We start from the raw sequence: 20923 nt of genomic DNA on the forward strand, positions 1-20923 counted from the left end.
GCCTTAGAAATAGAAGCAGAAGGCCTAACCACCTTAGGTATAGAAGGGAGAACAGTAACTTGAGAGGCCCCTTCAGCCTGACCTGATTCCTGGGAGGCCACATCCTGCAAAATCAAGGTTTCCCCCTGAGACTCAACAGAAACTTCAGCCGGATCCACCTGCTCTACTGTAGCTTCTGTAGGACCGGCGTCCGAAACGGACGAATCAACCTGTCTAGGTTTCAAGGATTTGTCTTTGCGCTTCTTTGGAGCGGGCCGGAGGATCCGACGGCATACTATAATTACACCGCTTACCAAAGACTAACCTGGCACAATCTAACCTCCTTTTTATAGTGCGCTTATTAAACCTAGCACAAAACCGACACCCGACTACGTCGTGGTCCGGTCCCAAACAAGGAATGCAAAGAGAGTGATAATCCCTATGCGGTATCTGTTTCCCACAAGAAATACAATTATTCACTTTTTCTGACATCCGGTAAATAACTGAGGCAAGAAAAAACAAAAATATTCCCCAACGGGGTACTTAGCCCAACTTGGTTTGGTTTCGGTCTGAAACTCGGAATTCGAAAATTTCAGAACGCCGAACGGCACTTGCAACGCTGCTTCTGCATTGGACCATGCGGCAAAAAAGACTGAGGATATGACGTCGGTCATGCGCTTTTATACCCTGACGCTCTGATGTCAGTTCTGAGCACCCATGACCGACGTCAGCCTAATACTTTGGTATTCGGGCCGACCGAGGACAGCGGACTACCCATATGTAAGGACTGCAGCAATGTGAGATGAAGAACATCCTAAAAGCTACCATTTCAGACACTCACTTTCAAATGGGAAACGCTGTCATCGCTCGATTTTCTGGCTGCGAAAATCTGTCAGCTTTAACTCACTGTGGTATTTGTTCACCCCAGAAGCTGTTGAAATCACCTCTGACAGTGCACTGAAAAGCTTCCAGACAGCTTGCCAAGTTGCATGTTTTTGTTGCATACCAAGATAGAAGTCGCGTTACCCTGTCTGACCTGTTCAGTGACTAAAAAGCCCAGATGATCAAGACCTGGCAAACTTCCTGGGCTAAACACTATATAACAATTTCTCTTCAAAAGTAAGAAGTCTAAAACTGTTTATGACAGATGGACAAATCTAGAGTTATATGTGTGCTTTACCACAGTTTAGCTGAGGTGTATTGTTACTGTGTAAGGAAGGCCACATGGAAGACAAAGCAGATGGGGGGGTGCCCTTTAAGATACGATGAAATTAATACAATATCAGAAAATACCATGAAAGAAAATATACCCGTGGTGGTGGTGCTGCGGTAGCGTTGTCACCTCACAGTAAGACACTGTCCGGTTCGATTCTCAGCTACAGCGTCTTGCGTGTGGAGACATGTGTGAATGGGTGTACCTTCGTTGAAGGTTGCGAGTCAGGGTTGGTAACTCTGCATGTAAAAATCAACAGCGGAGTGGAGTTCCACTGTGGTGACCCCTAACCGGGGAAAGCCAAAAGACGCAATAACCATGAAAATAAATATGCAAAAATAAAAATGTAAATGTGTTTTCGTAAGTGATGTTGCAAAATCCTGCACTCTTCTAGTTCATCTCAACTTAAAGCAGCAATACTAGATTAGCATAGGATCACAGAGGCTACTAGGCTATTAGCCCCGAGGCCCTTAAAGCCTAGCCAAGAATTTGGGTCCATGTTCCATCAAGTCAGCACCCTATGCCACTGTCCAGCAGGGAAAGAGGTGGAATCCCAGGGGTGTATTTTCCGTTTCCCACCCAGTTTGCGCTTAAAAAGGTTTAAGGAGATTCTCTGCTCGACATGGAGAGAGACTATTCCACAAAAGGGGAGTCTCTGGGACACAAATCTGTCCCGCTAACAAGTCATATTGATATCACAGACACCAGGTTGAGGTTGCATGTGCGGGTTAGTAGAGTGGAACTTGGGACTTCCAGATATGCAGCAGTCCCGTCAGGACAGGGTCTGAGATTGCCTTGCATGACAGAGGTTACCTCTGAGGAGTCTGTAGGAGACAGAGTAGAGGGACAGGCCCTGTAGCCTACGTATGGTAGATGTTTTTAGGCCCTAGATTCTCCTGGTTTGGAACCTCTGTGGTCTCTCCAGCTGCTGCATGTGCTTTGTGAGGTACATGCCGAAAGTGGTCTCTCCAGCTGCTGCATGTGCTTTGTGAGGTACATGCCGAAAGGGGTACTTGTACACTCAATAATGGGTCTTATAAAGGGAAGAATACAGGGGATGTCATGACCACCTTGTCCCTGGATGAGATACCCTTACTAATGAGGTGGGCCATGTAGATTGTTAAATGCTCTGCAAACTGAGCTACTGAGCCACCAGTCACTGCCTTTCTCATTCTCATACTACTCTGGGACTTAATCTCCCCAAAAGAATCCACACAAGATGCTGACCCAATCTACAATGCATGACCACACATTAGATTATAACATTAAGCCTAGTGAGCATAAGAAAGCTCATGCTCTATATCAAGCATTTCAGTTGTTAGCTACCACTTTGCTTTACACACTCACCTTTTTTAATTATGACCAAGTTCAGCACACTAAGGTTCGCATCAACAATGCAGCCACGAACAGATTTACGTTTGCGTTCCCCTGTCCTTCTTGGACGAAAGCAGCTGTGACCTTTGTAGAGCAGCAAACGAACACGACCATTGGTCAGTACACCCTGCTTCATTGGGAAACCCTGCTTGTCATTACCACCACTGATTCGTACAATGTAGCCCTATCAAAATGGAAAGAAAAAATAGGTTACAATTCAGCTAGCCAACACCATAAATGTCTACCAATTTAAAACAAGAGTACAAGGTGAAGAAGAGGTACACAGACCACCCAAATTCTAAAATGCACCTAATGATGAATACATTACGGTCGGCAATTTTGTAAAACAAAATGTGGCTGTACAAAATTCATACCTCTCAACTTCTGAACAGAATAACTGTGGACAAAGCCAAAAATAATGTGAGACAAAGGCCCAAAATTAAGAATTTTTAAATCTTGATTTTATAAACTTGTAAAGTCACTAGAACAAGCGTTGTATTAGTGAACATTTTCTGAAGTGTATGAAGTGTGAAACTCAAAATGTCTCATTTAGCAACTTCAATCCTCAAATTTTCCAGAAAACTACAAATAGGAACCAGACCAATGAGGCACAAATCTGTACAATTTAGAAGCATGCTGTACAACCCCCTATGCACTCTTGAATTCTTTCAATTTTTGAACCCACTACCTTGTTTTTAAAAAAATATTCCACGTACAGTGATTAATCCAACTTTTCACCAATAAAAAGTTTCAACTACAGAATTAACAGGAAGGGGCTCTTGAGAACCTCCTGCTATCAAGTTAAAATACCACACACATTATGATTACAGTACAGCCTAGAGAAAGAAGAAAGCAGAGAAAAAAAAAAAAAAAGAGGCTGTTCTTTCGGCTTTTCCCGGTTAGGGGTCGCCACAGGGGAACTCCGGCCCGCTAATGATTGGCAGTAGATCTTTACAGTGCCAAGGTGTCATATAGACGCCCAACCTTCAACAAAGGCACGCCCATTTACGCATGTCTTTCGAACGCCACTCAACCGAGGGGAAGACATGCAAACTCCACACAGAAGGCGCTCCAGCCGAGAATTGAACAGGAGAACCTCTTGCTGTGAGGCGACAATGCTACCGCTGCACCACCGCAGCAAAAAGGAGAAAATCCTTCTTTTAACAAGCAGTAAAGGTTTTCTTGCACTAACACTTCTATGCTTTTAAAAACTACATGCTCCACAGACTGCCTGAAGACAGTCCCTGTTAAGGATATATAGTTTCTACTGAATTACAGCTCAGTGTGACACTTTATACAAGCTGAGATGAAACAAGACTATAGTAAACATGCCAAAAGTAGACAGCACATGGCACAATAACAGTTATTAAAGGTCGGTCCTGTGAAGGGTCAAAGTGAAAACGGCACTAAATCTGTACACTGCCAGTGATAAACACTTGTTCTGTCAAAAGCTGCAACTCCACTCTACATTTCCTAAAGTTGTATTTCAAAGTAGTGATGCACAACACCAGCTGAAAATGGTTTCACATTTCCATTACTACCTCAGACATAAAGCATCTGAAGATGGCTACCCACAGTCATCCCCCACAAATATAGATGAACTACAGTCCACCAATACTTGCAGATAAGCATAAACACTCAGAGTAATATCACCTGCAAATTGCAGCTTTCTGCAAAAAAAGGGACCTGCCAGTTAACAAGCTAGGAAAGACCAATGTACCATTATCCAGGTTTCTTAGCTGCGAGTATTCTGGACATCTGCAACCAGAAATAATCATGTGGGTATTTAACTGTTCAAAGTTACCTACCTTCCATTCCTCTCCCAGAGGATCAGCAGGCACTTCTGTTGCCATACGCTTCTCATAGAAGCTACGCAGTTTGCGTTCATCATCAACTTCTATGAGCTTCTGGCAGCCCGTGGCTGGAAAAGAGATATTCAGCTAAGGGGAAAAGAAAGCTACGGTTAAAAAATGCACACACAGTGCAAAAGTCTATCACATGATACAGAATAAAGACTAATTCACAAAAACATTTAAAAATTGTTAACATTCCAGCTAAATTCCCACCATGAAAATACACAATGATCTGCAGACCATGGCAGACAGACAAATCCAAAGTGCCTCAACATCTCAGCATTCCAAACACTACAGTAGTCTCTTGGGAGACACTGGCAGTCAGTCTTACCCAGTTGTTAAAGACTTCTCAAACAGCGAGTCATTCGCTACAACAAACGTTGCTGATGATGCAGCACACAAACAGGGGGAGTCGTATTACACCATATGCGGGGGTCATCCAACCCTACCATTCTTGGAGACCAGTCACATTCCACAAGAGGCCAATTCCTTTGCAAACAGGCCCTGATGTTCCCTACTGGTGCCACAGAAGTGGCCCGTCAGTCATCCTGCAATTCAAAGATTCTGTTTATAAAGTGAGCCTCTACACAAGTTCATACCCTGATAAATGCAAAATGCAACTTCTCCCCCACCCCCATTAAACTGGCAAAGAGAATTAAAGCTATGAGCCAGTAAAGAGACTATTTCTGTGAACCACAGTTCGGGCCCCCTAGCCTCAAGGGACAACCAGCGATTTGGAGAAACTGAGCTACATTCTCCATGGCCTCCTAATCAGCATGCCTACTATTAACCCCTGAACTACAATCCACATATGCCCAGACCCCAAAAACTCCTCCAGTTCTCACATCTTCTCCATGGACCAAGCCACCTCGATTAGAATACGGTCTAGGCTTTATGTTCTAGTTGGGAGTTTTGCTCTCCGCTAATTCCACTTTCACACCTAAAGTGGCATTCAGATCAATCTAAATTGGGCATTCAACCAACTAGTCTTCTTTCCCGATTACACTAACAAGGGAAGAGTGAACATGCAAGGGCAGTTTAGATTTTTATGCTAATAGCACTAAAGATGCAGAGAAATGCCGTCACACAGCCATGAAGGATAAAGCCTCCGCCCCATAGCACATTCACAGAACATGCCCAATGTTCCACATGTCAACATGCATCAGCAAAGACACTCACTTTACAGAACGACAAAACTCTCTCCCTTTGAAGACAATGCTCCCACGAGGTCTCCAAGTCTCCTCCACTAGGGTAATCAACCATGGGAACATTGCGTCCCAGGCATGTGTTCTCTCAAAGCCACACAACTCCTGCCCCCCTCCCATGTCAGATCCAACAAGGCAGCAAGCAGTTAGGTGAACCCCAGTCAGCCGGGTTGTAGCAGAGCTTCATCCCTCTACACAAACGGAGCTGGTAAATATAATGTGACTCGGGAGAAACTGAAATGACTCTGCAAATTACACGGTGCTGACAAGTGGAAAGTAATATCCCCCAAAAATACACACATCTGTAAAACAATTGAAAGATTTTAATCCAATTCACACACAAAAAAAAAAAAAAAAAAAAAAAAAAAAAAATGCCAGGTTTTTGTGATATAGAAAAATGAGACCACAATAAATTTCAAAGCTTTTTCCACCTATAATGTGACCTATAACCTGTAAAATTGAAAAACAAATCTGTTACGGTAAAAAAATATATAAAAAACAAACGACGTACAAAAGGTGGTTGCATAAGTGTGCACACCCTTAAACTAATACTTTGTTGAAACATCTGTTGATTCAATTACAACATTCAGTCTTCTTGGGTACGAATCCATCAGCATGCCACACCTTGACTTGGCAATATTTGCCCACTCTTCCTTGCAAAAGATCTCCAATCTGCCAGATTGCAAGGGCATCCCTTGTGCACAGCCCTCTCTTCAGGTCACCCCACAGATTTTCTTTTGGATTTAGGTCTAGGCTCTAGCTGGGCCATTCCAAAACTTTAATTTTCTTCTGGTGAGGCCATTCTTTTGTCGATTTGGATATATGCTTGGGGTCACTGTTGTGTTGAAAGGTGAAATTCCTTCAACATCTTCAGCTTTCTAGCAGATGCCTGAAGGTTTTGGGCCAAAAGTGATTGGTATTTGGAACTGCTCATAATTCCCTCCACCTTGACTAAAAACACACAACAACCCCAAAGCTGATACTACCACCACGCTTCACCATGGGGATGGTGTTCTTCTGGTGACGCGAGTGTTTTTGCACCAAACGTACCTTTTGGAATTGTGGCCAAAACGTTCAACCTTGGTCTCATCAGACCATAACACATTTTCCCCACATGTTTTTGGGAGACTATGTAGTTTTGCAAATTTTAGGCTGGCTTGGATGTTTGTGTGTATAAGAAAAGGCTTCCGCCTTGCAACATTACTCCATAGCCCAGACATATGGAGAATACAGAAGATGTGACCGTACTTGCCAGAAATTCCTGCAGCTCCTTCAGTGTTGCTGTAGGCCTATTGGCAGCCTCTCTGACCAGTTTACGTCTGGTCTTTTCAATTTTGGAGGGATGTCCAGTTCTTTCCAAGGTCACTGCTCTCCCATATTTTCTCCACTTTTTGATCACCGTCTTCAATGTGTTCCATGGTATATTCAATGCTGTGGAAATATTTTTTGTACCCTTCGCCTGACCGATACCTTTGATGCTTTGTATGCTGTCTACAGACCATGGCTTTTGCTGTAGCAGGCAACTGAGTCAAGGTCTGCAAAATCCTACTAGGACAGCTGAACTTTATTTGGGTTTAATCAAAGTCTCTTTAAATCTATGGCAGGTGTGTACCCAAGAAGACTGAATGCTGTAATTTAAGCAAAACGTGGTTCAACAAAGTATTAGTTTAAGAGTGTGCACACTTATGCAACCAGCTTATGCTTTTTTATTTTTTTATATTTTTCCCCCAAACAGATTTGTTTTTCAATTGAATCATACAGGTTATGGGTCACATTAAAAGGTGGGAAAAGTTTTGCAGTGAAGTGGATTTATTGTGGTCTCATTTTATCATCCCAAAAACTTGGCATTTTAACAGGGGTGTGTACACTTTTTATACATCCACTGTATGTTACACACACACACACACACACACACACACAATTTTGATACAAGATTAACTTGAAAGAGGATCCACGGACACACTGAAATGGCCAATAAATGAACCTTGGAGGAGTAAAAAGCCCTCAGGACAATAAATCGCACAGATATTAAACCAGTGAAAACAAGCCTTGAATGGGGGTGCTGGTTATGTTGTAGTCACCAACTAGAAACCTAACAGCAGGCATTCTTGCCTTTACTGAGGGTATGCAGCAGGTACTAGTAAAGAGGTCCCTGAAAGTAATTAAGACCCGGTTACACAGGCAGCCTCTAAAAGGGAGAGCTGCTGCCTAGATCAGGAGTCATCATCACAATGATATTGGGGGGATTCCTTATGAATATTTATATGTACCCTGGACATCAGTGGAAAGACCAGAAAAGCGTAGAAGAACATTCCTGTAAAAGGAAAGGAAAAGGCATCCATCTTCAAGGCATTCTTGCATGGAGTCCTAAAGAGGAATCTTTTCAGCTGATTGTAGGTCAATTTGAACTTTCAACAGACAGCTCAAATCTTGAAAGACTTCCCTGATATAGTTTCCATTCATGAGGGTCTGCCCCTGACCTGCTCGGCTTGTTCTGCTCTGACAGCACGTAGGATGCCTGTAGAAAGACTGCGCTAGCTACATCCCAAGCTAACATGGCAAGTCTGCGAAGGGGAACAACCTGGCAACCCATTGTTTGGGTGAGGTACCACATTATGGTATAACAACTTGAAGAGGTCCAGGAGACCAAAGATAATTTGGACAGTTAACTGCATTGATCAGGGCAAGCACTTCATATTTAAATCCTTTTATCTGTCTTTGTTGTCCCACACACCTTGCACACACACATTCCGCCTTAAAAAGGTTCTCCAAGCAAAGGCTGAGTTGTCTGTGGTGACCTACTGCTTCTGAGCAGGAAAGGAGAAGGGGAAATCTGGGTTTAGGGAAATCTGCTGTCTCCACCAACTGACTTCTCTTCTAACAAATCACACCATGAGACAAAGGATGTCAGTGCTGGGACCAGAAAGACACTTTGGATACCATAATTTCCTTATGTGGAGTCTCCATGTGCATCAAGAGAATCATACATGCCATGAGACTCAAACTCCTGAGGTATTCCCTCACACAGTAACATTAGAAACAGACCTAGGCACGACACCCCAGGAACACAACCCTGCCTGAAAGAGTAAAAAAAAAAAAAAAAAAAAAAAAAAAAAAAAAATACTTCGAATGCTCACTTTGAATCCAGCTTGGATAACTCTCTCACCCAAGTGAGAGACTCCCGACACTTGATTCTGCAAAGATGATGAAGTCACCCAACTATGGAAAAATGATACCCTGCAGCACGTGACGAACTATAAAGTACAGTTTTGTACCCACCATAAATGTAGAGGTTAGAGAGTGTATACACTGCTGCAGTCATTACACTTGGGTTATCCTGCCGTCAGGCGGTCCCCCCAGTCGGCCTGAGTTAAAGTCTTGGTCCGGCGTCAGTTGCCATTGCTTCTTCCCTTACGTCAGTGCGACAGGGGTATACAAGATGCAGCAGACGCCATTTTCTTCAGTTTTTCTTGCCCCAGATGTCAGGTGCCCCCAAAAAGGTAGGCAATGCAAATTACTAATAAAATATACATAAGAAAAGCAAATCGACAACTTTCAGTTACCAGCAAATACTCCCCATAGGTAGTAAAGGGTAGAAGACGTAGGTACGTGCCAGCAAGTAAGAGGGGAAGGAGGGAAGGTAATCTGGACTGCAGCAGTGTCTACACTCCAACATCTACATTTATGGCAAGTACAAAACTGTACTATGTTCATAGTGTTACACTGCTGCAGTCATTACACTTTGGTAGAATCCCAAAACTGAGGTACGGTGGCTGGTTCTATAAGGAATTAGGGATGGCTAAGGCCCTGCAGCACTGCAGTGGCAAAGCCAGCTCTGGATTTAGAGTATAGAGGCAGATGGTAATGCTTGGTGAAGGTATGTACAGAACTCCAAGTTGCCGTTTCCAAAATGTCCTTGGTAGATGCTCCTCTGAGGTAGGCAGTTGAAGTGGCTGTTGCCCTGGTGGGATGAGACCTAATGCTGTTAGGTACAGGTTTCCCATAGTGTATATAGCAGAAACATATACAGTGTCCTATCCATTTTGAAATGGTCTGTTTTGAAATGGCTTTTCCCTGTGCTCCTGCAGCATATGCTACCAACAACTGCTCAGTTTTTCTGAAAGCTTTGGTTTTGTCCAAGTAGAAGCGTAACTGCCTGTGTATGTCCAAAGAACGCAGAAGTCTCTCCCCTTTATTCTGTGGATTTGGATAAAAAGTTGGCAAGTGAATATTTTAGAGCCACACTTGATACCACCTTTGGCATAAAAAGTAGGGTTTGTTATTAAAGACACCTCGTCTTGGTGGAAAATGATGAAAGGTTCCACTGCCATTAGTGCCTGTAATTCTGAAACTCTTCGTACTGATGTTATTGCCAGGAGCAGAGCAGTTTTCCAAGAGACCTATTTTAAATCTGCTGTGTTAACTGGCTCAAAAGGTGGTAAAGTTAATTTTTCCAACACGAAATTGAGGTCCCAAGTTGGAGTAGGTGCTCTACAGGGCGGTCTTATGTTTTAAGCCCCTCTGAGGTACTGTTTTAGCAAGGGATTAGAAAAAATTGGTGGATCTGTGTTGTAATGAGCAGAGATGGCAGAGGCATGGATCTTTAAGGATGAAAAGGAGAGGCCTTTGTCCAGCATCTCAGTTAAATATTGTAGTATCTGAGGAATATTTGGGACAAGAGGGTCAAGGCTGTGAGCCTGGTTCCAGGCACAGAATCTCTTCCATTTATCCAAATAGGCTTTCCTGGTGCTAGGCCTTCTGGCCTCCAGTATGACATCCATAACAGCTTTGGAGAGAGGCATTGCTTGCTTGACTAAGTAATCTTCCATGCAGCCAGGTTTAAAGTCCTTAGCTGGCTGTGAAGTATCCGATTGTTGTGCTGAGTCAGAAAATGTGGGATTTGAGGCAAAATCCAGGATGGGCCTTGTGCTAAGTTCTTTAAGATTTGGGTACCAGTGCTGGCGTGGCCAGTCTGGGGGCAATCAGGATCATCTTTGGCTCTTCTTGCCTGGCTTTTGAGTACCTTTGGAAGGAGAGGTAGTGGTGGGAAAGCATATACTTGTAGGTTTTTCCAGCTGAATGAGAGGGCATCCACTTTCCATGCTTGTGGGTGGCAAGTCCTTGTGGAGAATTTCGGTAGCTGGCAGTTCATTAGGGATGCAAACAGATCTATGTCCGGGCTCCACCATTTTTTGTGTCATCAGTCTGAATATTTGTGGATGTAATTTCCATTCGTGCGGGTCCATGATGTTTCTGCAAGTCGTCTGCCAGTGTGTTTTTCTCTCCTGGCAGGAATTGTGCTTGCAGATGAATAGGTTAGAGCTGTGTTCCACAAGGTTATGGCTGGTCTGCAGAGGGGATAAGAATGGAGTGCCCCCTTGCTCGTTTATGTACCACATAAATGTGGTGTTGTCTGTCTTTAGTAGTAGTTGTCCTGGATGCAGAAGGTTCTTGAAAGCTACAAGGGCATTTTGTACAGCTAGCATCTCTTTTTGATTGATGTGAAGATGCCTTTGTACTGTGGGCCACTTGCCCCGAATAAATTTTCCTGCCACGTGTGCTCCCCAGGCGTAATCCGATGCATCTGTTGTCAGTGTTTGCCTGGCTGTGGGTTGAGTGAAAGGTTGTCCCTTGTTGAGGTGACAAGCTTGAGCCCACCATCGAAACTCCTGTTGAAGGCAAGGAATTAGTGGTATTACTGTTTCCAAACTTTGACAGTGTTGAGACCAGACACTCTTTAGGTACCATTGTAGCTTCCTCATATGCAGTCTGGTGTATGGAATTAGTAGTATGCAAGATGCCATGTAGCCCAAGGCCTGCAGAATTGTTCTTGCAGGGAGTTGGGTCTTTGTTGCCATTAAATGAAAATAGTGAGTCAGTTGTCCTTGCTTGTCTGGAGTGAGATAAGCCATCTTGGCCGTTGTATTCAAGCTGGCACCCAGGAATATTATCTGTTGCGAGGGCACTAGTTTTGATTTATTTTTGTTTACTGTGTACCCTAGGCAACTTAAATTTTTTACAAACGCCAGATGCTTTAGAAGAATATCCTTGCTCTCTGCTTGAATCAGGCAGTCGTCCAGGTACAGATAAATTTGAATTCCTGTCTGCAAAATGCAATTACTGGTGCCAGGCACTTTGTGAAGACCCTGGGCGCAGTAGATAAGCCAAAGGGCAGTGCAGAGAATTGGTAGTGCATTGAACCAGCTATGAATCTGAGGTATCTTCTGCAGTTTTGTCTGATAGGGACATGCAGGTATGCCTACTTGAGGTCCAAAGTTACGAGCCAAGCTTTCTTGCCCAGCTTGGGAAGAAGCTGCTGTAGTGTCAACATTTTGAATTTTGGAACATCTAAGTAAGTGTTTAGAGAAGAAAGATCCAGAATGGGCCTCCAGGCTTTGTCCTTTCTGGGAACCAGAAAGAGTCTTGAGTAGAATCCTTGTACTTGCTCCTGTGTTGGTACCTTTTGAATAGCTCTCATGTCCATGAGTGCTGTAATTTGTCTTTGAGCTTCTGCCCATTGATTTGATGGCAGATTTGGCATTCCTTTTAACCTTGGCAGAGTGTGAAAGTAGAACCTGTAACCTTGAGATACAATGTTGAGAACCCATTTGTCTTTGGTGATCATATGCCAATTGTGATAGAAAAGTGCCAGTTTTCCTCCCAAGGGGGCTGCCAAGACCGAACTGTTTGGCAGCTGTAGTGGGAAGTCATTGGGGCTGTTTTTTATAAGGTTGGGACCAGTCTTCCCCTTCTTTCTGGGTTGATGCACCCCATTGTCGAGGCCTGTAAGGACCTTGTGGTTGATGTCTGTATCTGCCCCTTTGAGGTCGGTCTGTAATTGGAAAGGACCAAATCTTCATTGGCCAATCTTTGCTAAATCGAGGAGGCTGAACCTGTAAGAAATCCTTCACTGTTTGCATAGATTTTGCCTTATCCTCCATTTTCTTTAATACCTCTTCTGTTTGCATAGATTTTGCTTTATCCTCCATTTTCTTTAATACCTCTTCTGCCTTAACTCCAAATAACACATCCTGCTGCAAAGGTGCATCCAATAGTTTTGCTTTAACATGATCTGGTAACGTATGCTCTTTTAACCAAGCATGTCTTCTAATGACAGATCCTGTAACTGCTGCTCTACAAGAGGCCTCTAATGAATCAAAAAGTACAGTTTTGTACCTACCATAAAATGTAGATGTTAGAGTGTATACCCTGCTGCAGTCATCACACTTGGGTTATCCTGTAGTCAGGCGGTCCCACAGTCTGCCAGAATTCTAAAGTCTTGGTCCGGCGTCGGTTGCTGTCGCTTCTTCCCTGACATCAGTGCTTCAGGGGTATACAAGAGGCATCTGACGCTATTTTCTTCAGTTTTTCCTTGCCCCAGATGTCAGGTGCCCCCCCCCCAAAAGATGGTCAGTAGATAGTACCAATAATAAAAGTTTAGCACAAACAAAACATCCCTCCAGCTATAAGCAAATACACCACAAAGGTTGTATCAGATTTTAGGGTATTGAAAGGTTTTAGTTAGGTCAGAGGGGATGGAGGGAGGGTAACCTGGACTGCAGCAGGGTATACACTCGAACATCTACATTTATGGTAGGTACAAAACTGTACTATGTTCATCGTGTTGCCCTGCTGCAGTCATCACACTTTGGTAGAATCCCAAAGCTAAGGATGGGAGGTGGAGTCAAACAGGGTTAGAGGAGGCTAGAAGGCCCTGCAAAACTGCAGTGGCGAAGCCAGCTCTAGTCTTAGAGAAAAGTGGTAAGTGACAGTGCTTGGTGTACTGAACTCCCCAAGTTGCAGCTTCCAGAATATCCTTGGTTGGCACCCCCCTGAGGAAGGCTGTAGATGTAGCTGCTGCCCTGGTGGAGTGGGGCCTTATGCTAGCAGGAACTGGTTTTCCATGATGGGTGTAGCAAAAACGTATGCAATGCCCCATCCATTTGGAAATGGTCTGTTTTAAGATAGCCTTTCCTTGTGATGCTGTAGCGTAGGATACAAGAAGTTGGTCAGATTTTCTGAAAGCCTTAGGTTTTATCCAAGTAGCAACGTAGTTGCCTGTGAATGTCCAAGGAATGCAGGAGTCTTTCTCCTTTGTTCTGTGGATTTGGAAAGGTGGTGGGTAAGTGGATGGTTTGATTTAGAGCCACACTGGATACCACCTTTGGCATAAAGGAGGGGTTAGTTCGTAGAGAAACTGTCTTGATGAAAAATGAGGAAAGGCTCTACTGCCATTAGTGCCTGTAGTTCTGAGACTCTTCTGGCTGAAGTAATTGCTAGCAGCAGGGCAGTCTTCCATGATATAAACTAAGTCAGCTGAGAAAGCTGGCAGCGCAAGTTTTTCCAGAACAAGACTGAGGTCCCAAGTTGGTGTTGGCACTCTCCTGGGAGGCCTAATGTTTTTTGCCCCTCCGAGATACTGCCTTAGAAGTGGATGTGAAAATAAGGGAGGATCCGTGTTGTAGTGAGCTGAAATAGCTGAGGCGTGGATTTTAATAGATGAAAAAGTCCTTTGTGTAACATCTCAGTTAAATATTGTAGAATCTGAGATGTCCGGCTGAAGGGTATTTTGGCCTTTAGCTTGGCTCCAGGCGCAAAATCTTTTCCATTTGTCTGAGTAGGCTTTCCTGGTGCTGGGCCTCCTGGCCTCCATAATGACATTCATAACAGCTTGTGAAAGAGGGGCTGGCTGGTTGCTTAGGTGATTTGCCATGCAGCCAAATTTAAGGTTTTGAGCTGGCTGTGTAGAATCGGACTGCCTTGCTGTGTGAGCAGATGAGGAATTTGTCCATGGTGGGCCCTGGACCATGTTCCTTAGTAGTGGGTACCAGTGCTGGCGTGGCCAGTCCGGGGCAATAAGCATCATTCGAGGTCTCTCCATCCTGACTTTCAGCAGCACCTTAGTGAGAAGGAGCAATGGAGGAAAGGCATATACTGTCAGCATTTTCCAAATGAATGAGTGCGTGTCCACTTTCCAAGCTTGATGATGAAAATGTCCTTGTGCAGAATTTTGATAGCTGATAGTTTTGGGGGTTGGCAAACAGGTCTAACCCCCAAAACTGAGTTATCACTGCAAATACTTGTGGATCCAGTTTCCACTCGTGGGGATCCATGATGTTTCTGCTTAGGTAGTCTGCCAATGTGTTCTTTTTTCCTGGCAGGAATTGAGCTTGTAATTGAACTTGGTAAGCCAGTGCTGTGTTCCACAAGGTCATTGCTTGCCTGCATAGAGGGTAGGAGTATGTACCCCCTTGTTTATGTACCACATTACTGTGGTGTTGTCTGTCCTTATTATAAGCTGTCCTGGATGTAAGAGGTCCTTGAAGGCTGTCAGAGAATTCCGTACAGCTAGCATTTCTTTTTGTTTGATGTGCAGATTCCTTTGATCTGCAGTCCATATGCCTTGAACGCACTGTCCTGCCATGTGTGCCCCCCAGGCATAGTCCGATGCATCTGTTGTCATAGTTTGCCTGGCTGGGGTCAAGGGGAAAGGCTGACCCTTGTTGAGGTGACATGCCTGTGACCACCATAGAAACTCCTGTTGAAGGCAGGGAATGAGAGGCATCATTGTTTCCAAGCTGTGGCTGTGTTGAGTCCATACGCTTTTCAGGTACCACTGTAATTTCCTCATATGCAGTTTTGCAAATGGTATTAGTAGTATGCAAGATGCCATGAAGCCCAAGGCCTGCAGAATTTTTCTTGCAGGGAGTTGCGTCTTTGTTGCCATTATTTTGAAGTATTGAGTTAGTTGTAGTTGTTCGTCTGGCATCAGATAAGTCATCTGGGCCATTGTATTCAAGCGGGCACCCAGGAATGTCATTTTGAGAGGGCACTAGTTTTTATTTCTTTTTGTTTACTGTGTACCCTAGGCAACTCAGAAGGTGTTTTACAAAAGTCAGATGTTGTAAGAGAATGCCCTTGCTTTCTGCTTGGATGAGGCAGTCGTCCAGGTATGGGTATATTTGAATTCCTCTGTCTGCAGTATGCAATTACTGGTGCCAGGCATTTTGTGAAGACCCTGGGTGCAGTAGACAAGCCAAAGGGCAGTGCAGAGAATTGGAAATGGGTTGAACCTGCAATGAAACGGAGATATCTCCTGCAATTTTGTCTGATAGGGACATGCAGGTATGCCTCCTTGAGGTCCAACGTTACTAGCCAAGCTTTCTTGCTCAACATGGGAAGAAGCTGCTGTAGTGTTAGCATCTTGAATTTGGGTACTTGCAAGAAGGTGTTTAGAATTGAAAGGTCCAGAATGGGTCTCCAAGCATTGTCCTTTCTGGGGACTAGAAAGAGCCTTGAGTAAAATCCTTGGCCTTGCTCTTGTGTAGGTACGAGTTGAATGGCTATGTCCATGAGAGCTGTAATTTGTTTTTGTGCCTCTGCCCATTGATTTTGTGGCAAGTTTGGCATTCCTTTTATCCTTGGCAAGGTGTGGAAATGGAATCTGTACCCTTGTGAGATAGGACCCATTTGTCCTTTGTGACGATGCGCCAGTTGTCTGTAAAAAAAAAAAAATGCTAATTTTCCTCCCAAGGGAGCTACCAAGAGATTTTTGCTTGGCAGTTTGAGGTTTAAGTCATTGCGTTTGTCTTCTAGTAGTTTGGGACCTGTCTTCACCTCCCTTCTGTATTGCAGTGCCCCACTGGCGAGGTTTGTAAGGGACTTGTGCTTGTCCTCTGCCCCTTGGGCGCCTGTATTTACCCCTCTGTGGTCTGTCAGAAGCTGGAAAGGACCAATTTTTTGCTGGCCAATTTCTGCTGAAGCGTGGGGGTTGTACCTGTAAGAAATCTTTGACCGTCTGCATAGATTTTGCCTTATCCTCCATTTTTCTTTAAAACCTCTTCTGGTTTAACCCCAAATAAGACATCCTGCTGTAAGGGTGCATCTAGTAACTTTGCTTTAACATGATCAGGCAAAGTTTGTTCCTTTAACCAAGCATGCCTACGTATAACAGACCCAGTAACAGCTGCTCTACACGAAGCTTCCAAGGAATCAAATCCACATTGTAAAGTATGTTTGCCCACCTGTTCAGCTGCATGCAACAGATCTTGCATTTCCTTGAATTCAGACTGTTGAGGGTGCGTGCTATTCTTTTGTTTTATTTGAGACATTAGGAATTGCTGGCATTTCAGCATGTGAAATTGACAATTTTAGTGCTCTCATAGCTAGAGTAGCTGAGGTGTAAACCTTCCCCCACCTATCTAGTGCTCTGGAGTCCCTTTCAGAGGGTACAGGATTTTTAGCCATAGAAGCCTTAGCCCCTTTAGGACCCTGGGAGATTGTCTCTGGGTCAGCAACAGGGCTTTTGTAAAGGAATTTGTGCGAGTCAGGCACTCTATCTGGTTTGGCTGGAGCAGGAGGCAGAGAATCTGGATTTAGACTAGATTCTAAGTAAACATCATCCACAATGTCTAAAACTGGAGGGATAGCAAGTGGTCTGTGCTGGGGGAGTAAAAGAAACCTGAGCCTTTTCTTCGAGTCGGAGTAGTCCTGACTTTCCCAGTGCAAGTGTTCCCTCATGGTATGTAAGGTTTCCCCAAAGGGATAGTCTTCAGGGGGAGAAGCTGAGGGAATGGAATCTTCAGCATCAGAATCTTCATAAGGGGGAAAGGAGTAATCCTGTTCCTCAGAGGAGCCTGAGGAAATTTCACGATCAGAGGAGGCATAATCCTCCTCTTGTCAAGGCCTTTTGTCGGGGGCCCTGATTAAAGAAATCAAATCTTCAGCCATGTTAAAGCATCTGTTTCTTAGGCATGGGGCCTTGAACTGGAGACTGATGTGCAGTCTTTTTTGGTTTTAGAGGAGTCTTAAGCTTAGCATAAGATTTTATGGCGAGAGTAGTCGGTCTGAAGACACCTTCTGTAACCGAAGGTGTTTCCGCAGCACCGGCTTCTCCTTCTGCAATATTGGTCGGTAGGGCCTAAAGAAAATGGCTGCGTCAGCCTAGAACTCTCCGCTTGAGAATCCAAAGCGGTCTGGGGCTCCGACTCTGCAGTCGCCAGGGGCTGCGTAGGCACCTCACTGAAAACCGGAGAACCGGTGACCAGCCCAGCCGAGGCCTCGGAGTCTGGTTTTTATGCACGCCGGTAGTCGGTTGCTCCGACGGCATAATGTAATTAAATTTCCTATCAAAGTAGTGTCGTGCGAAATCAAAGCGTCACTTTATAGTTCGCTTATTGAACCTAGCACAAAACCGACAACCAATGACGTCGTGGTCTGGGCCTAGGCAAGGTATACAATAAGAATGAAAGTCCTTATGAGGTATTTGCTTCCCACAAGAAATGCAATTGTTAACTTTTTCTGGCATCGGACTGAGGCAAGAAAAGGTTCCCCAACGGGGTACTTACCTTTGAAGACTTCGGACTGAAATTCGATTCGAAAATCTCAGGTGTCGGCCGACCGGCACTAGCGTCCGGGAAGAAGCGACAGCAACCGACGCCGGACCAAGACTTTGGAATTCAGGCCGACTGCGGGACCGCCTGATGACAGGATAACCCAAGTGTGATGACTGCAGCAGGGTAACACGATGAACACCCACATCGCAAAGTATGTTTTCCCACTTGTTCAGCTGCATGCAATAAATCCTGCATTTCCTTATAATTAGGAGGATCGCAGTTTCGAAGCATTTTTTTTTGTTTCAACCGAGACATTAAAAATTGCTGATATTTTAGCATGTGAAACGGGCGATTTAAGGCCCTCATTGCTAAAGTTGCAGATGTATATACTCTTCCCCCATCTGTCTAATGCTCTGGAATATCTGTCAGAGGGGACTGGATTCTTTGCTGAAGAGGCCTTCACCCCTTCGGGGCCCTGAGAAATAGTTTCAGGATCAGCAAAAGGGCTTTTATAAAGAAATTTGTGAGAGTCAGGGACTCTGTAGTATCAGTATGGCTCAACTACAGCAGGAGGTAAAGAATCAGCATTTAAACTGGATTCAGTATACACATCATCCACAATATCTAACACTGGCGGAATAGCAAGGGGTCTGTGTTGAGGAAATAACAGGAAATCTATGAGCATTTTCTTGGATTCTGAGTAATCCTGACCCTCCCAATGGAAATGCTACCTCATGGTATGTAAGGTTTCTCCAAAGAAGTAATCCACAGGCGGAGAGGCTGATGGAATTGATTACTCAGCATCAGAATCCTCATAAGGGGGGTAAAAAGTATCCTAGGTCCGAGGATGAATCTGAAGAGATGGATACCTGGTCAGATGAGTCATAGTCTGCATCCTGTCTAGGCCCTTTTTCAGGAGGGGGATGGGACCCCCTGATCAGAGTGATTAGGTCTTCGGCCATTTTGAGCATTTGTTTCTTAGGCAAGGAGGCCTGTCCTGGTGAATGTTGAATTTGTTTTTGTTTTTAAAGGAGGTTTAGACTTAGCAGAAGATTTAATGGTTAACTGAGTAGGTCTGAAAACACCCTCTGAAGCTACGGGTTGTTCAGCTACTCCGGATCCCTCTGAAGGGTTAGTCTCGGTAGGCTGAAAATCTTGTGCATCTAAAGGCCCAGCCATCTCCACGTGGGAGTCAGAGGCGGCCTGTGGTTCTAAAGAAGCGGTCGCCAGGGGCTGCGAAGGCACCTCGCTGAAAACCGGAGAACCGGCGACTGGCCTAGAAGAGGATTAGCCGTCAGTTTTGGACCTCTGATGCCTGTCCTTGTCTTTGCGCTTTATGTATTCTGGTCGGTAGTTCCGACTGCATGGTGTAATTGAATTTTCTGCCAAAATAAGTCGGGCAAAATCAAACTGACGTTTAATAGTGCGCTTGTTAAACCTAGCACAAAACCAACAACCAGTGACATCGTGGTCTGGGCCTAGGCATAGCATACAATAAGAATTGAAATCCTTATGAGGTATTTGCTTCCCACAAGAAATACAATTATTAACTTTTACTGACATCGGTCTGAGGCAAGAAAAAGTTTCCCCAACGGGGTACTTAGCTTTGTAGAAGACTTCGGTTCTGGATTCGGAATGAAAATCTCAGGAGTAGGCCGACCAGCACTTGCCGCGCGGTGCCCGAAGCAAAAGCAGTTTACAAGAAAGACTGAAGAAAGCGGCGTTGGCTGCATCTTATATACCCCCATCGCACTGATGTCAGGGAAGAAGCGACAGCAACCGACGCCGGACCAAGACTTTGGAACTCAGGCCGACTGGGGACCCACCTGACGGCAGGATAACCCAAGTGTAATGACTGCAGCAGTGTAACACGATGGACATCTGGAGCTAGACACTTTCAAAACACTCTTGGTGCAATTAATAGTCCAAAGGATAAGGCACAGAACCAATAACATGATCCAGACACACAAAACCCTTAAGAAATGCCTGAAGCCTTGAAAAATAGGGATGTGATAAGCATCTTAAATCAAAGTATTACCAGGAAACTTGAACGAGGAAAAAGAGACAACAGATTAAGTGGCATCTTGAATTTTGGCACTATCACAAAACAGGTTTAGGAAAGAAGGATCCACAACTGGTCTTCAAGCATTTTCTTTGACAGTAAGAACAGCCTCTAATAAAAACTCTTTCCCAACTTGGGAAGGAGGAACTGGTTCCATCACTCACTGAGAGTGTATGCTGAAGCACAGGAGAAGTAAGGAGTCTGACCTGGTGGATGAGGAACTACCCCTTGAAAAGGAGGTATTCCCTCCAGTTGCCTTATGACCTTCATGAATGACCTTCAAAACCCATTTGGTTTTGTCTGAAACTATCTGTTGCCAAAGAGAAAAGCAGAGATTCAGATGTTCTGAAAGGGAAAAGGGACATTAGAAAGTATGCTTTAAATAGTCTCACCTGTTGGTTTTGGTGGGTTTCTGAATTGTTTCTGGGACCCCATTGTAGTTTCTTCTTGTCTGTCCCATGAGACAGATTAATGAGTAGATAACATTTAGCTCTCTCAGCCTAGTCTACACATATGAACCTAATGACCACTATACAACCCAAGTGTAACCAACAAATTTGACTTGTATAGGGGATTTACAGACTGCCTCTGAACAGACAAAGAGGAATAAGCCTAGTACAGAGCCCTGGGGGACTCCACTAATGACTGGCCTCTTTGCGGGGGTGGTCACTCTGATTCTAACCTCACTGACCTTGTCAGATTGCCAGCTAGCTATCCAGAGCATTATAAAAGGGGGTTGTACCCAGTTCCATATGTTTAGTCAACAATGCTAGAGTTTTTTGTACCCTTGTGGTCCAAGAGTAAAAAGGAACAAATTCCAAATAGTAAAAAATACCCCTTAAGCCTCATTATGCAAATTTAGATCACTAGTGAAAACCTCCAAAGCCAATTATGAATTAAAA

The 20923-nt window shown here is 44.3% G+C and overlaps 1 protein-coding gene across 1 annotated transcript in view; it reads right to left on the minus strand.

Moving 5' to 3' along the window:
* Positions 1-20923, minus strand: part of RPS6 (ribosomal protein S6) — a 69055-nt gene that overhangs the window by 34248 nt on the left and 13884 nt on the right. The window contains exons 2-3 of the mRNA XM_044061075.1: positions 4375-4506; positions 2540-2750 (exon numbers count right to left, since the gene is read on the minus strand). Of these exons, the coding sequence (XP_043917010.1) occupies positions 2540-2750; positions 4375-4506 (343 nt within the window). The remainder of the gene's footprint in view (positions 1-2539; positions 2751-4374; positions 4507-20923) is intronic.

This window comes from Protopterus annectens, chromosome 2.part0, assembly GCF_019279795.1.
Source record: "Protopterus annectens isolate FY-2018-M chromosome 2.part0, PAN1.0, whole genome shotgun sequence".
In the NCBI taxonomy this organism is placed as follows: Eukaryota; Metazoa; Chordata; order Ceratodontiformes; family Protopteridae; genus Protopterus; species Protopterus annectens.